The sequence below is a fragment of the Narcine bancroftii genome, chromosome 6 (genome assembly GCF_036971445.1).
Source record: "Narcine bancroftii isolate sNarBan1 chromosome 6, sNarBan1.hap1, whole genome shotgun sequence".
In the NCBI taxonomy this organism is placed as follows: domain Eukaryota; kingdom Metazoa; phylum Chordata; class Chondrichthyes; order Torpediniformes; family Narcinidae; genus Narcine; species Narcine bancroftii.
Window position 1 is genome coordinate 85121285 of NC_091474.1, and position 16901 is coordinate 85138185.

Here is a 16901-nt window from a genome sequence, read left to right on the forward strand (position 1 = left end):
GTTTCCCTCCACCACTATCAACTCAACCCTTATCCACATCTTCTCCATTCCCCACTCATCTGTCCTGGCCCCTTTTTCCCCCGGATGCGAACAACATAGAATCCCCCTCATCCTCACCTACCACTCCAGCAGCCTCCACATCCACCACATCATCCGCCAAAATTTCCAACACTTACTACAGGATCCCACCACCAGACATATCTTTCCCTTTCCTCTCCTCTCAGCCTGTCTGCGATTCCCTTGTGCATTCTTCCCTTCCCCCCTATCACGCCTCTGGAACCTTGCCCTGTGCCCGCAGGAGGTGCAACAACACCACATCTCCTCCCTCACCACGGTCAGGGGCCCTAAACAGGCCTTTCACGTGAAGCAACACTTCACTTGTACATCCAGATAACATGTTGACTGCATCCAGTGCAACCTTTGGGGCATTCTCAACATCAGAGAGACTGGTCGCAGATTGGGAGAACGCTTCGCTCAGCACTTCAACCAAGAATGTGTTCATTTGAGTATGTTTTGGACTATTTATGCTAATAGACATCTAGATCAGCTATTTTAAGGGTCTATAGTGCCCCTGTTATGTCAAGGCTACTGTAGAACAATAAAGGATGTGAAATATTATTTGGATTGTGTCTAATTTTGAACAGGTTTCATATTGTGACCGTTCATTGTCTAATTGGGTACAGCAAATCACCAATGATGGTATGTGGCTATTTTAAATTCCACACACGTTATTGGGCCTGGCACATCTGTTTTCCCACTCAAATGCTACGAGGCAGGGAGGTTCACCGTGGTTATGTCCAACCCCACAACTGGCAGACATCTCCACATGTAAATGCCAGTTGCCCATCAGGGGAAAATAAAGCATAGTTTACATTACAATATTGAAGAATTCAATGAAATTGACCATCTTATTTCATTGTCTCTTAAACAGACAATTGCAAGAAAAGTATGCACTTTGCAATTTTTCTGATGTAAAATGATCTTTTATTTCCTGCTTGCTGAACAGTTGCACGATAATTGCTGAGTTTGTTTAGTTCGCTATGATTATAAAACTCATTTTGCTAGCGTCTCCAGCATTTATATTGTAGTAATTCGAAAGATATCTATATATTTATTTTTATTACAAATGCCAGAAACAAATAACATCTCAGGGATGATCAAATATCATCTTACCTGCCGTACTGAGTAATATTTTCATCAACAAAGTGTTCTTTCAAGTTCAGCTACACCAGTTATAAACTACAGTACAACTCCAATTATCTGAACTCTGATTCTCCAAAATCCTCATTTATCCAATTTTTTTTTCGGAGCTGAACTGACCTCACAGGTTGAAAAAAATGAACTCGACATGAAATTAGAATGACGATTGTCCTTGTTTCAGCTAACTCCCTTCCTCTTTCTTTCCATTTCTTCTTTACCTTCCCCTATTGACTTTTCTCCCCAACTCTCCTCTCAAACTGTGTGCCGCTGTCTCCCAGTCGCAAGCAGTTGGAATAATCCCCTCATCAAGGAGAGCAGTCTCCTAGGCAGGAGTGGGACCTCAGGCTCAGTGTGGCATTCCCTTCCCTCAACTCCTATTCCCTCTCTCTCCCTCCCTCCTTGGCACATCGGAGCTCCCGACTGACTCCAAACCCTCCCCTTGGCCTACTTTCGCACACTGATACCAATATTCCAAATATCCAAAAACTCCCTGGTGTGTGTGTGTGTTTAGGGCCTAGGCGAAGATTCAGAGTCGGGACTCAAGCGTCGGGAGCTCTGGTGATTGGGGGGAGCCTGCTGACTCGCCAGTGAGTGTTCCACTGGTCTGGGAAGCCTCCTTGGAAATCAGCAGTAGCAGTGGGGGACATGTTGGGGATTGGCAGTTGGGAGGTCTCAGTGATCGGCGGCGGCATTGGGGATATGTCGGAATTAAAAAGCCTTCCTATTAAACATTGATACAAGTGATTTGCTGTTGCTATTAGGCTGTTTGTAAAAAATGACCAGTTATCCGGAAAAAAAAAACATTTATCCGACACAGGCCAGGTCTTGACCATTTTGGATAATTGGAGTTGTACTGTTTAGGCATAGGTGCAATACCAAATTAAAAATTCCTCAAATTGAGGTGTTAACTGAAGAGCAGAGTAAACTTGGTTCCACTTTTACCTTGATCAACATTGAAAGTGAAGTAAATGTTCATTCATTGCATTGTTCATGGTGGGACCTTGTGTGAGGAATGGTTTTCTTACAATAAATGGTTTTATTTGGAAAATGGGATATATTCCAAAAAGCTAATTTTAATACTCATCCTTTTCGTAGATGTTGCTTGAGTTTGATTATTTGGAACTTATTACCATAATAGATTATCTTTTCTTTTGTAGAGCTTTCAATAGTAGAACCAAACATTTTTCTACGACCTTTTCTGGAAGTGATCAGATCAGAAGATACAACTGGGCCTATCACTGGTTTGGCATTAACATCAGTTAACAAGTTCCTTTCATATGGATTGATAGGTAAGTGTATTTTGATCAGATCAGATACTATTTATTGTTTGGTTAAAAAAAATGGAAATGTAATATTAAACAAAATTAGTCTACTGTAAGGCAATTTAGCATTGCACTGTGCACCTTGCAGTCAGAGAAAGAGAAGCATAAGAGAGTTCCCCAGAGTCACTGAGTGCCCATGGATTTGCTTCCAGCGCTCCTTCATACTCTTTAGCTTCACACTACTCTTGTTCAGTTCAAACCATCAGCAACTCGAGCTGAGGATGCCTTTGGGAACCTTCCTTGACTTTAGAATCCTCTTAAATCCCAGTACCCGTACCTGGATCTCATGCGCCAAGCTTAAGTAGCCTGCGACCTGGTGTGAGCCTCTTGACCTCAAGTCGCCAGTGGCCCACGTCTGTGTGGGTTCTTTGCCTGCAAATCGCCAAAAGCCTGCCTCCTGTGTGTGTCCTTTAGCCGCAGAGCTCTTCACTGATCCATTACTATGGTTACCGTCCTTTGGGTTGTCTCCTCTACTTTTCCTTCTCAGTGCGAGGTGTTCTCCCCATCAGTGATGCCCTGCGCCTGTCCACTTCTTCCCCTGAATCTGCAACCCCTCAAGGCTGCCACTGAACACATGATGCTATTGGGCTCAGACCCTGTGGATGCAGGATTTTAAATAAAACACAGTTGGGTCATTTAACAGGCCATTTAAAGCCTGTCTGGAGTACCAAATCGCAAACACAATTGCTTATTTTTTAACAGTAATCTGTGTACTTTTTTTCCTCCAAGGTATTCTGCCATGAATATTTGCTGATCAATTAAAAAAAATAATTATCAGTGTGTATTTGAAAACCCAGCCCAAACATTTTTAATGATTTCCATAAAATTGGCTCCGATTTTTGACGCTGAACATTTGAAGTATGTTGTGTGTCAGCTCATTTAAACAACACCATTGTGAAACTAACCATTTTCGAATTATTGCTTGTAAATTTCTTGGATGCTTTTTCCCTTTTTGTGGGCCTGAAAAATTCTGTCCTTCCTTTTCAATTTTCTAGTCATATATTGAATTCAGAAGTTTATTGTGGTTTAGTCTGACTTGTGGAGGCTTTTCAGTCTTGACTCCATCTTCCTAATGAGCAGGTGGTACTGAGGTTATGGTCGAAATCATGGTGGTTCTTTTGTTTTTAATCTTGATTAACAGAAAAGGAAATATGCATATTATTGCTGATGTTATTTTTGTGTCTTTGCAAGTGGAAGTTATCTTTCAAATTATCTGATATTAGATTAAAAGAGCATTAATGATTTAATGTGAAATATTCTTCAGAATTTTAGGTGATTTGATTTCACTAGTGGCTTAGAAAATTGTTCAAATGCTAAATGAGGGACTGAGTCTGCAATTAAATTATTGTTCCTCCCTGTCTTTTAGAAAGGAACAATGGGGAGGCTAGTGAGAAGCTTTTCATTGAAGATATTGAATTGTCTGCTTTTCTTTTCCTGACTATTTTAGTGTGGGTTTTAATTGTCATAAAAAAATGCCTTTGGTAAATTTGCACAGGGCTATTTCAATTTACAATGACATTTACTTGTCTTTGTGTATTTTTCTTCTCATCATTTTCACATCCCCCAGATGTGGAATTAACTGGTGTACTTTGGTGTCAGTGGAAGAATTTTTCTATTTTCTTAATTGGCAATATACATATTATCTCTTTGTGTGTGGGTGTGGGTGCGTGCTTTATATTCTGCGTATAAGTGTTATGTTTAAGGGACATTTGAGAAAGCAGATATTATTGGCAAACAAAGCATGATCCTTGGAATCCTGGAAGGGACTTATGGTGAGAAGGGCAAACCCTAATTTATTTACCTGCAATGCCAGTGAAGTGATGAATGAACATTCTGTCGGGCTGCTTGGGCTACTGAAGAATAACTGTCCTGTAATTTAGTGTTTTAATTTTCTGTGAAACCTGTACAGAATCATATGACATTCAAACATTCAGGAAAATTCCAGATGGTTCATCCAAACTGTTCCAAACTCACAAGGTGCAACCTAACCATGCTGTGGCTGATCAAACCCCCTTCTGATCACGTTAATTTCTGTAGTGGGATAAATGCATATGATAGATTGACATCTCAGTGTTTACAGTGAACTTGCATGCAATGTGCAAGCGGAGTGAAACACAAAAGTCTACAGATGCTTTGGTTATAGTTAAAAAAAAAAACACCGAAATGCTGGAGGAACTTGAAGACCCAAAACATCACGAATATACCCTTACCTTCTATGAGACAGACTGCTGTGAGACTAGCTGAGTTCCTCCAGCGTTACTGTGTGTTTTTACTACAATGTGCAAGCTGCTTGTTTGTTCCATTGTTCAGAAAAAAAAATGGATCCTGATTTCATATAACCTAGTTTTGAGCTTGCATAATCCTGGTTCTCCCTCACCTTTTTAAAGGAAATAGCTTATCCACTTAAACTGAATATAATCCTTTCATAATTTAAAAGAGATAAAGAGTATGCAAAATTAAACAAGTTGTGATATTTGTGATGTGGGTCAGAAAGTTGATGGTGACCTGAATTAAATCATATTTGTGATTCACTCAAAGTTAGTTGTGATTGGCCTCATTTGGACATTAAACCACATCTTGTAGTATGTTTTTCACAGAACAAGAAAATGAATATTAATTGCTATTACAGTAAAACCCCTGTTTGCTGGAATTCAAGCGACTGGCAAAAAATAGTGGAAAATAAATAGATTATAATTGCCTCATCCCATAGGTGCTGGATACCTGGGGTACCAATGTATATGGATGTAAATTAAGATTAATCTTGTATGTAATTCTTTTGAAAACATTATTCTTACACATTTGTACTAGAATTGGTTTTGATTGAAGGTACACTGTGGCAGGCTTGATTTTGTAAATGTTGTTTGATGGCCGTGCATTTTTTTTCAGGACTAGTTTTCAACTGATCTGGGAATTTTTTTTTAAAGAGGCACAGGAAAATCAAGTGAATATTTAATAAAAATCAGTATATGTAAAAAATAGTTGAAATGGAAGGAGTTATGAGGCATTTTACATTTGTTTGATATGTTTTGAAGGCTTAAATTAGTCTGAAGCGTATACTAAATCACTATGCTTTAAGATGAAGAGGCTGTCTAAAAGCCAATATATTGGACGTGAGAGTGATATACCTGTAGAAGCACAACTTTCCTCGAGTAAATGAGATATGATCTCTTCATTTGAGTTGTGCAGCAGAACTATTCACAATGTCTGCTACCTTTCATGTCTGTGCAAGTACCGTATTTTCACTCATATAACATGCACACGAATAAAGCCTGGACAAAACATAAATTGTGTAAAACTATTTTTGTCTAATGCGCACATGCATATACCAAGCGAGTGTAGTATTCTAAATTCTGGAAATTTGCATTTAAATGAGACATGAGACAAAACACATACCATTATCTGCCACAGTTAATCTCCCACTACTCAATCAACTTCCCTCAGAGGTGTCAATCGCCCATTCTATAGATGATATCCTGCTGTAACACATTAACAAGGTTGGATGGCATCAGTTAAATAGATCGAAGACAGGTTTCATAGTTGAGCAAGATTTTAATTTTAATATTGCCTCAAATCAGAAACACTTGATATATTAATCTCCTCGCTCAGGGACAAGTCTGGGCAATTAACATTGATAAGGTGCAGTGCCCTAGCCACAATGTTCTGTTTATTGGAATACCGTGGCATTCAGTATAAAGAAATATTCCCAAAATCAAAATTTCCCATGCCCGCTGTAAATTGTGCGAGTTCTTTCATTGTCTACAACCCTTCATAGTCTGCTGCCCAGCACAAGCATCGCCATCTAGGGCATAGACATCGATGGTTACGTGATTTAAAAAGAAAAAGAATACTTATCTCTGTTTAAAGCTGGCATCAGGGCTAGGCAGTAGGACCCTGTTCTCTGCTCCAGCACCATCATTTTTTTTTGCTTGTGACTAAGTCAAGAAATTAATTAAACAAGAAAGTATCTGCAGATGCTGTGATGTAGAGCAATACACAAAAGTGCTGGAGAAACTCAGCCGGTCATGTAAAGGTTAAGTAAAGGCTTCAGCCCTGAGTTCTTTGTCAAGATATGAGCAAAAAGCAGGCAGGCATCTGAATAAATACATGGGGGAGAAGGGATGAAGCGGCAAGTGCACAGAGAGGAGATCTTCTTCAAGGTTGGCATCCCTTAAAGAGACGAGAAAGAAGCGGTATTCAGTAAGGTGGCTGTTAATTAGTTCTTCTGAGCACCATAGTCCAAATGACTCCTTTCTTTACCATATATTTTTCTGATTCTATGAAATCACACAATCAATTTGGTGATAATTGCTTTTGAGGAAGCAGATTTTAAGATTTGAATGAAAGTAATTTTCCAACTGGTAAATGCAACAAACTGCTCTGTATTTTCATTGATAGGCTCGTCAGAAATATTGGTCCCTAAAAATTCACTGTTAACTCTTAATGTTACATTGGCAATGAGGATACAATTTGCTGAGATGTGCATCTGCTGCTAAAACATTGATTTTTAATTTTACTTGCAGCAGTCATTCTGCAGCTTTGGTGGTACTATTTCAACATAATATGACTAGGGATATCTCTTTCGAATAGAGTCACTTGGGGCTTGTTTGTTGAAGGATAATAGATAGTACAGTGTTGCCAGCTGTCAGTAATCCCTTTTGAGGGATGTGGAGAGGTGAAGCCCAATTTCATTTTAAGTGTGCGTGTGTGTAAAAGTTTGGTTTGTATTTTTTCTGCAAGAAAATTTAAAGCAAAATTTTGACAGTACAACAATCAAGTTAGTTTTGCTTAATATATTGTGTTTGGATGAGAAGATCTCTGATTCAAATCAGAATATTACTTACTGAAAGAAAATGGTGAATTGACTTTTCTCTTTGGGGAAAAAAAAATTCAAATTAATTCCACGATGAGAGGTTGCCATTTGTAGATGTTGTTGGTCTGAAAGCATCATTTTCCGGATGAAAAGAGGACACAATTATAAGATATTCTTGATAGGTTAAAGCATCCCCATTCTAAGGCATCGGACTTTGATGTGAAGTGAGTGACTTGGAGCTTTGATGAAACTCCTATCACTGGCTGCAAAATGATGCTAAACAGAAGACTGTCCAGAGAAGAAGCTGAGCATCTGGAACACTGTATGGTGCTTAGAAAAAGGAAACAAGGTAGAAAATAAATTTTAAAGCGGGGAATGGAAAAAGCTACCCACTTTCAACTTTTTAGCCATTGCTTTAAAACGGTCTATTTTGAGTGATTCATGAATAATGAGAGACAGTTGTGAGGGCTAAACCTATTCATGTAAAGTTCTAGGGAAAACCTTTTTCAAATTGACTACCTGTTAAACACTTGATAGCCAGTGTTCTCATTAGTAAATAAAATGGAAGTCTCAGAAAATGGGTGGTATTTTGCATGTTGGCTTTTTTCAGTTTCTGAGAAACATTTAATTGGGAATCCTTTTTAATTCAATTTATCAGATGTGGGCAAAATTAAATTTTGCTGTCAAAATCTAATTTCCATCCCTGAATGTCTTTAAAAAGTAAATAGTGAGTTTCTACTTTGAATTGTGGTCAAAGTACTCCCACAGTTCGGTTGGCTAGGGTGTTTCAGGATTCAGACACATTGATGATGGGGGCTAGAAATCTACCGATATTTCTAAATTAAGATTATGCAGAGAACCTCATGGTCGTGGTTTTTCATTGCCACTGTTACCCTTGTCCTCCTTGAAGTTTGAGGTTATGAGCTTTTGTTGGAGTGGCCTGAAGAGTAACTGAAGTGTGTTTTGCAAATGATGCACCCTTGTAGTCACTATGCACAAGTGGTGAAAAGAGTGAATGTTTTGGGTAATGCATGAGTGCTAATTAAGTGGACTGATTTGTCCTTCTTGGTGTTTCATTGCTTGAGAATTGTTGAAGCAGCAGTTAATCAGGTTAGTGGAGAGCATTTTATTATGTTCGTATGCTTGGGCTCTGATCTGCTTTTGTGTGGCTAGTTTTGGTCCTCCAGCTTGTTGATAGCATTAGACTAAGTGACTCTAACTCTTGTCATATATGGCTATTGCATGGTAATTTCATCATGCGAGTGTTACTTGCCACATATCAGACATGCTTGAATTGTCTTGCGGCATGCAGGCATAGATTCATTCATTTGATGAGGAACAGCTGAAGAAATTGAATATTATGCAATCTTAAGTGAATATTCCCACTTCTGACTGTTCAATTGACAGAAGATCATTGATTGAATAACTAAAGATGGTTGGACCAACGAAACTGTCCAGAGGAACTTAATCTGTGTTGTCCTTGGGCTGAAATGATTGTCCTCCAGCAACCTCAGCCATCTATTGTGTAATTCTTGATTCCCATCACTGGAAACAACAGCTGGAATTTAGTTCTTTAGTTCAAATATTACGACACCAAACTAATGCTAATTTTCAGACAGCAGTTTCATTCATTTCTGTTGCCTGAAAAATGCCGACCTGGAATTTGGTGCTGGGGTGGGGGGGGGCGGGGGGTGGGGGCGGTCATTTCTGTGCCAGAACTTTTCAGCCAGCGGACCTTGTCACAGTTCCGGCATGCCACGCTATCTGAAAGCCGTATACCTCATTCCAGGACCAGCTTGGGTATGGAAGATGACGTTTCAGTGGGAATTGTCAACTACCGAGTCAACAGTCGGGATTTGGGTTCGAATGAAATTTGCTTGTGCTCTAATGCTAGTAAACATATTCACAACTAGATCATTATCGCTTCAAGCTGTACTGCCTCAACCTGGAAATTAGAAGACAACCTGAGAATACAACAATGGTACATAGAAATAAATAAATGTATTCCATTAGAAAAAATAACATATAATTTAAGAAATAACATCACAATATTCGAATAAATATGGGAACCATACATGAAATCCTACCACGGACCTCTACCACCTAAAATGACAGAAGGAGAAGACAACGAAATGAACTGACTCAGTATGTAAAAGTAAAAGAGAAAAATTTCTTGTTTTTATTTTTATTAAGTGATGACATTGTTTAACGGGTTTAATGTATCATATAGATTGAACTTTGAATAAATGGGAAGGGGAGGGTGAGGGAGGGAGGGAAGGGAGGGGGGAAAAAGGGGAGAAAATGACACTATATATTCAAGAGAAAAATGTCTGTATGTATTTTGGTCAGTATGGTTTATAGTGTGAAAAATTAAAATTAAAAAAAAAAGCTGTAATGCCATTATTTTTGTAGATGGATATGTCAGAAGCATGTGTTTTACATCACAGTGGATGCCAATGCTGTTGCATCACAAGACCAAGCTCTTTGGTCCAGGAATGCTGGCTTTCTGTGTGAAGTTGCATTCTATCCTGGCATTTTGCTGACTTTGCTCTGTAAACGACCAATCAAGTTTGAAGCTGGGATACTACCAAGTCCTCTTTATGGTAATATTGTGGCATTACTGTGTGAAAATGTCTTAATGACTTGTGCTTGAATTCTTAGTAACCCTGCAATACTCCTGCCTGCAGAATTTATCAAGGTCATAATGCAGTTGGAACATTATTAGGGTATGTGATTCTTGGATTGTGAAGTGATGTAAATATGCATCTGATATAGGTGCATGCTTTCTCAATGTCTGCAGTTTTTCATTTTTAAAAGGTTATTTTAATTTTAATTTTCCTGCCAGTCTGGGCAATTCACATTTTGTCACATTATTCTCCTTCTCAAAGAAACTTTTCCTTTCACTTCATCCTTCTATATCCCTTTGTAGCCTCCTTATATCCTCCTTTTTCCTGTAAGAAGAATAAAGCCAAAAGATTCTAGATTTATTGCTAGAGTACATGCATGACATCACATGCAACCCTGGAATTCTTTTTCCTGCGGGTGAGGCAGAAATTACCACTTATTGGTAATGCAAAAAAAAAACTACACATGTAAACAAATAAAAAAGTGTAAGCAAATGTTGCAATTCAGGGAGAGGGGAAAAAAACCTAAAAAGTCTAAATATCAGTCCTTAAATGAGTCCCTAACTTTCTCCACCTTAGTGGTTTGATTCTAATTTTATTTGAGTACTCCTGGTATATTTTCATAGTTTCTTCAAATGAAATCTGGCCAACTTGTTTCTCTGATCTGAAAGTTTTGAAAAGTGCCATTTTATTTCCTTTTTTTAATATAATTTTTTATTTTTCACACTGTGAACCATATTAACCAAAATATGTACAAACGTTTCTCATTAAATATACACAGTGCCATTTTCTCCCTTTTTCCCCCTTCCCCTCCCTCCCCTCTTCCCACCCCCCTCCAAAACCCATAAATATTCAACATATACAATACAATAAAACCATAAAACAATATATTTACATAAGGGAAAATAAACAAGAAAAATGCACCATCTATTTGTTACACACTAAATCAACTCATTTTGTCTTCTTATCATTTTAGGGGATGGAGGTCCGAGGCAAGCTCTCTCTGTTATGTTCCATGTATGGTTCCCAAATTTGTTCAAACAATGTGACTTTATTTTTAAAATTGTATGTTATTTTTTCCAATGGAATACATTTATTCATTTCCATGTATCATTGCTGTATTCTCATCCTCTCTTCCATTTTTCAAGTTGACATTATACATTTTTTTGCACTTTATCCAATTTGAGGCCTAATTCATTACTTCTTATGTTACTTAAAAGAAAGATCTCTGGATTTTTTGGTATGTTATTTTTTGTGATTTTATTTAATATCTGATTTAGTTTTTCCCAAAAAGTATTCACTTTCGTACATGCCCAAATTGCATGTATTGTTGTTCCCATTTCCTTCTTACAGCGAAAACATCTATCTGATAATGTTGGATCCCATTCTTTTAATTTTTGAGGAGTGATATATACCCTGTGTAACCAATTATACTGTATCATGTGTAACCTTATTGTATTCTTCATAGTTCCAGAACATAACTTTTCCCATGCTTCATTTTTTATCTTTATGTTTAAATCCTTTTCCCACTTTTGTTTAGGTTTATAGTTTATTTCATTATTTTCCTTATCTAGAACCTTAATGTACATGTTCATTATAAATCTTTTAATTATCATTGCGTCTGTAATCACATATTCAAAGCTGCCTACTTCTGGTAATCTCAATCTGTTTCCCAATTTATTCTTTAAATAAGCTTTCAGTTGATGATATGCAAACATTGTACCTTGACTTATTCCATATTTGTACTTCAACTGTTCAAATGTTAATAAATTATTTCCCAAAAAACAATTTTCTATTCTTTTGATTCCTTTTCTCTCCCATTCTCTAAAGAAAAGGTTATCTATTGTAAAAGGGATTATTGGATTTTGCGTCAATAATAATTTTGGTATTTGGTAATGTGATCTTCTTCCATGTATTAAGTAAATGACGCAATACTGCTGAGCTTTTATATTGCACCAACTTTTCATCCCACTTATAAAGTATAAGTTCCGGTACCTTCTCCCCTATTTTATCTAGTTCTATCTTAGTCCAGTCTGGTTTTTCCCTTGTCTGGTAAAAATCTGTTAAATACCTTAATTGTGCGGCTCTATAATAATTTTTAAAGTTTGGTAACTGCAAACCACCTTGGTTATACCTCTCTGCTAATTTATCTAAATCTAACTTTGGTTTCCTCCCTTTCCACAAGAATTTCCTTATTATTCTCTTTAATTCATTAAAAAAACATTCTGTTAAGGGAATTGGTAACGTTTGAAATAAGTATTGTATCCTTGGGAACACGTTTATTTTAATGCAGTTAGCAGTAATTCTTTCGAATGTTCTAAGTCTTCCTGCAATTTCTTTATTAGTGGCTGATAATTTAGTTTGTACAAGTGACTTAAGTTATTATCTAACCTAATACCTAGGTATAGGATTGCTTGTGCTTGCCATTCAAATGGCGATTCTTTTTAAAATTCTGCATAATCCGCATTACTCATTGGCATCACTTCACTTTTCTTTGCGTTGATCTTGTACCCCGATATTTCTCCATATTCCTTTAATTTCTTATGTAATTCTTTTATTGATATCTCTGGTTCTGTTAGGTATACTATGATGTCATCTGCTTTTATTTTATTTTCTATTTTTATCAGTTCTGCCAAAGGTTCTATTCCTCAGGAGAACAATGAGGGGGATAATGGACATCCCTGTCTAGTTGATCTACTTAATTTAAATTGGTTCAATATATATCCATTTACTGCTACCTTCACCAATGGTCCATTATACAATGCTTTAATTCAATTAATATATTTTTTCTGGTAGATTGAACTTCTGTAATACTTTAAATAAGTAGTTCCACTCTCCTCTGTCAAAGGCTTTTTCTGCGTCTAAAGCAACAGCCACTGTTGTTTTCTTATTTCCTTGAACTGCATGAATTAGGTTAATAAGTTTACAGACATTATCCGCTGTTCGTCTTTTCTTAATAAATCCAGTTTGATCTTGTTTTACTACTTTTGGTACACAATCAGCCAATCTGTTTGCTAATAATTTTGCTATTATCTTATAATCTGAGTTAAGTAGAGATATTGGTCTTTATGATGCTGGTGTTGATGGATTCTTCCCCATCTTTGGTATTACTTTATTATTGCTGTCTTACATGAATCTAGCAAGTTTTGTGTTTCTTCTGCCTGGTTCATTACTTCCAGGAGAGGAGGAATTAATAACTCTTTAAATGTTTTATAAAATTCTATTGGAAATCCATCTTCTCCTGGTGTTTCATTGTTCGGCAGCTTTTTAAATATATCCTGTACTTCTATTTCAAATGGTTTTATTAGTTTGTTTTGTTCCTCTTCTTGCAATTTTGGCAGTTCAATTTTAGCTAAAATTCCTCTATTTTATCATCTTTCCTCTTGTTCTCAGTTTGGTATAATTGTTCATAAAATCCTTAAAGTTTTCATTAATCTCTGTTGGGTTATATGCAATTTATTTGTCCTTTTTCGTTGATGCCAATACAGTTCTTTTAGCTTGTTCTGTTTTAAGTTGCCAGGCTAATATTTCATGTATTTTTTCTCCCAGTTCATTATACTTTTGCTTTGTTTTCATTATGTTCTTCTCCATGTTGTACATTTGTAATGTTTCTTATTTTTTTTGTCTGCCAATTCTCTTTTTTTCGTTATATCATCCCTTTTTACTAGTTCCTTTTTTGTACTTACTATCTCCCTTTCCAACTGCTCTATTTCCTGATTGTAATCCTTTTTAATCTTAGTTACATAACTTAATATCTGTCCTCTAATGAAGGCTTTCACTGCATCCCATAATATAAATTTGTCTTTCACTGATTCTGTGTTAATTTCAAAATATGTTTTAATTTGGCATTCAATAAACTCTTTAAATTCCTGCCTTTTAAGTAGCATGGTGTTTTACCTCCATCTATATGTTCTTGGTGGGATGTCCTCCAGTTCTATTGCTAATAACAGGGGTGAATGATCTGATAGTATTCTAGCTTTATACTCAGTTTTCCTATCTCTCCCTTGAATATGGGCTGACAACAAAAACATATCAATCCTTGAGTATGTTTTATGCCTACTTGAATAATATGATTATTCCTTCTCTCTTGGGTGCTGCCTCCTCTATTTCCTGGAAGTTTCATTTCCTGCATTGATTTAACCATAAATTTGGCTACTTTATTCTTTTTTCTTGTCTTTTGTCCAGTTTTATCCAACATTGGATCCAAATTAAGGTTAAAATCCCCTCCTATCAATATATTTCCTTGTGTCTCTGCAATCTTCAAAAAAAATTATCCTGCATAAACTTTTGATCCTCCTCGTTAGGTGCATATATATTAGCAAATTGTAAAATTCTGAGTATATCTGACACTTTATCATTACATACCTCCCTGCTTGGATCTATTATTTCCTCCTCTTTTTTGATTGGTACATTTTTGTTAACTAATATGGCTACACCTCTAGCTTTTGAATTATAAGATGCTGCCACTACATGTACTATCCAGTCTCTCTTTAATGTGTTATGTTCCACTTCAGTTAGTTGCGTTTCCTGCACAAATGCCATATCTATTTTTTCTTTCTTCAATAAATTTAGTTGCCTCTTCCTTTTAATTTGGTTATGTATTCTATTAATGTTTTTAGTCATATAGTTCAACGTGGCCATCTTATATCTTGCTTACACCTCTTTTCCGCTTCCTCACCACATCCACCCATTTTCCCATTTTCAGCCCTTAGTTTTCCCTTTTTGAACTCAATGTACGACAACACATTTAAAACATAAGATACTCCAACAATTCCCAAACCCAATAATACCTTAACCCCAAATACTCCCCCCCTCTCTGAGTTGCCTCTTATCCCTTGCCGGGCAACCACAATTCCATTTTCCATTTGGATTGCGATCTTGCTTGCAAGCGTCAACTGATTTTGCAGTGATGGTTATTCCATCTCCCCCCAGCCCCCACCCAGAAAACATTTTTTGTTACACATATAACAAAGCTCTCTCTCTTTTTTCTCCTTTCCTTCCTTCCCTTCTCTTTTCCCTCTTTAGTTCTTTACATATACATTGTTTTTACATCTTTATATATACTTTATCGCCGTTCTTCATTCTTGTTACATCTCTTCATCTGTCCTTCAAACGTTCTGCGAATTCTTGTACTTCCTCTGGATCCGAGAACAGTCTGTTTTGTTCCCCAGGTATAAATATTTTAAGCACGGCTCGATGTCTTAATATGAATTTGTAACCTTTTTTCCATAAAATCGTTTTCACTGTATTAAACTCCTTCCTTCTCTTTAAGAGTTCAAAACTTATGTATGGGTAAAAAAATATTTTTTGACCCTTGTATTCCAATGGCTTATTATCTTCTCTAACTTCTCTAACTGCTCCAGTATATTTTCTCTTGTCGTATATCTCAAAAATTTTACTAAGATGTATCTTGGTTTTTGATGTGTCTGCGGTGCCAAGACCTTTGGGATCCATCCTTTTATAAATTCCTTTATGTCTGTGCCTTCTTCACCCTCCTTCAGGCCCACTATTTTTATGTTGTTTTGCCTACTAAAATTTTCCAACATATCAATTTTCTGAGATAACAAATTTTGTGTCTCTTTAATTTTTTTGTCACTTTCTTCCAATTTTTCTCTTAAGTAATTTACTTCCATTTCTACAGCCGTTTCCCATTCTTCCACATTCTCTACTTTTTTCCCTATTTCTGTCATGACCAGTTCTAAACTTTGCATTCTATCTTCTGCTCTTTTCATTTTCCTTTTAATTGCACTTAATTCTAATGATAACCATTCTTTTAATGATCTCACTTGTTCTTCAAAAAAGGCTTTATCTATATTCTGTTCAACTGTTTTACCTTCTATTTTTCTGTGAAGATCTTGGTCTTCTACCTCCTCTTCTGTGTCTGTACCTGTGTTTGTGTCTTCTTTTCTTTGTGTCTGTGTCTCTTCTGTTTTTACTAATATCTCTTTGTCAGGCCTCCCCTTGCTGGGCCTCTTGCTTTTGGTCCTCCCCTCCTGGGCTGCCTGTCTGCCAGGCCTCATGCCGTTGATCCTCTTGTCAGTCACCCCGCCGTCTTTCTCCCTCGTCTGTTTCCTCGCTCTCTCCCCTGCTGCTATCCTCATCATCCAGCTGAGAGCCCTGGTATCGGGCGTCCCTCAGCTGGTCGCACTGTGGCTGCCCCCTCCTCAACTGAGACCCCCTCCCATCTGTGTTTACTTTTTCCTCTCATTGCGCTCTTTTGTTTGGCTCCGAGAGCCATTTTTGAAGTTCACCGGTCAGGAGGCCGCGACTCTACAGGGAAGGCATCAATCTTGAGGATGGGGCTGTCCTTGCCACCACAGCTCCCTGTTCCATCGTGCAGGTAAGGCCTTCTTTCTTCTCCGGTGAGCTTTCTTTTTTTTCAATTGTTTTTACTTTCTCCTTCTTGGGTGCCATCTTCTTTTTCTTCTCTGTAACTTTATCTTCTATTTCTTATGTTTTATATTTGTTGAGCTTTGTCTTTTCCTAACTTTTTTCTGTTTTTCTGGATAGGGCTGGTTTTACCCGACCGGCCACTACTCCATCAAGTGACTCCCCAATCCCATTTTATTTCCTATTGATGGTTCTTTTTGCCATTTGGAATTTGAATGGCTTTCTCTGAGAATGGAGATAATCTTTTATGCTTCAGAGCAGGTTATGTCAAGTGCCTGCCCTGAGCGTGAGTCTGTTAAAGAACCAGTTCAGTGTGATTGTTTCTGCTGGTTGACAGCTGTTCGTATTTGAACTTTGGATTTAATTCTCTGTAGTTTCTTCTGTTGCCACATGAACATGAAATGATGTCATCTACTTTGTAGTCATGTAATAGTTGCTTTGGTGACTATCAGTGTTGCTTGATTGGCCAGTAGCTGCTAGTGTGGAAAGACGAGGTTTACTGAACGATGACGTTTCAAAGAATGTTAATTCAAAATTTTTCTTTAGAGGCATTCA

General features: G+C 37.2%; 1 protein-coding gene across 4 annotated transcripts in view; it reads left to right on the forward strand.

The window, feature by feature from the left end:
- The window catches only part of gbf1 (golgi brefeldin A resistant guanine nucleotide exchange factor 1), a 214604-nt gene that overhangs the window by 87614 nt on the left and 110089 nt on the right, over positions 1 to 16901 (forward strand). For all 4 annotated transcript variants that reach the window (XM_069885597.1, XM_069885594.1, XM_069885595.1 and 1 more), the window contains one exon: positions 2358 to 2489. In XM_069885597.1, the coding sequence (XP_069741698.1) occupies positions 2358 to 2489 (132 nt within the window). The remainder of the gene's footprint in view (positions 1 to 2357; positions 2490 to 16901) is intronic.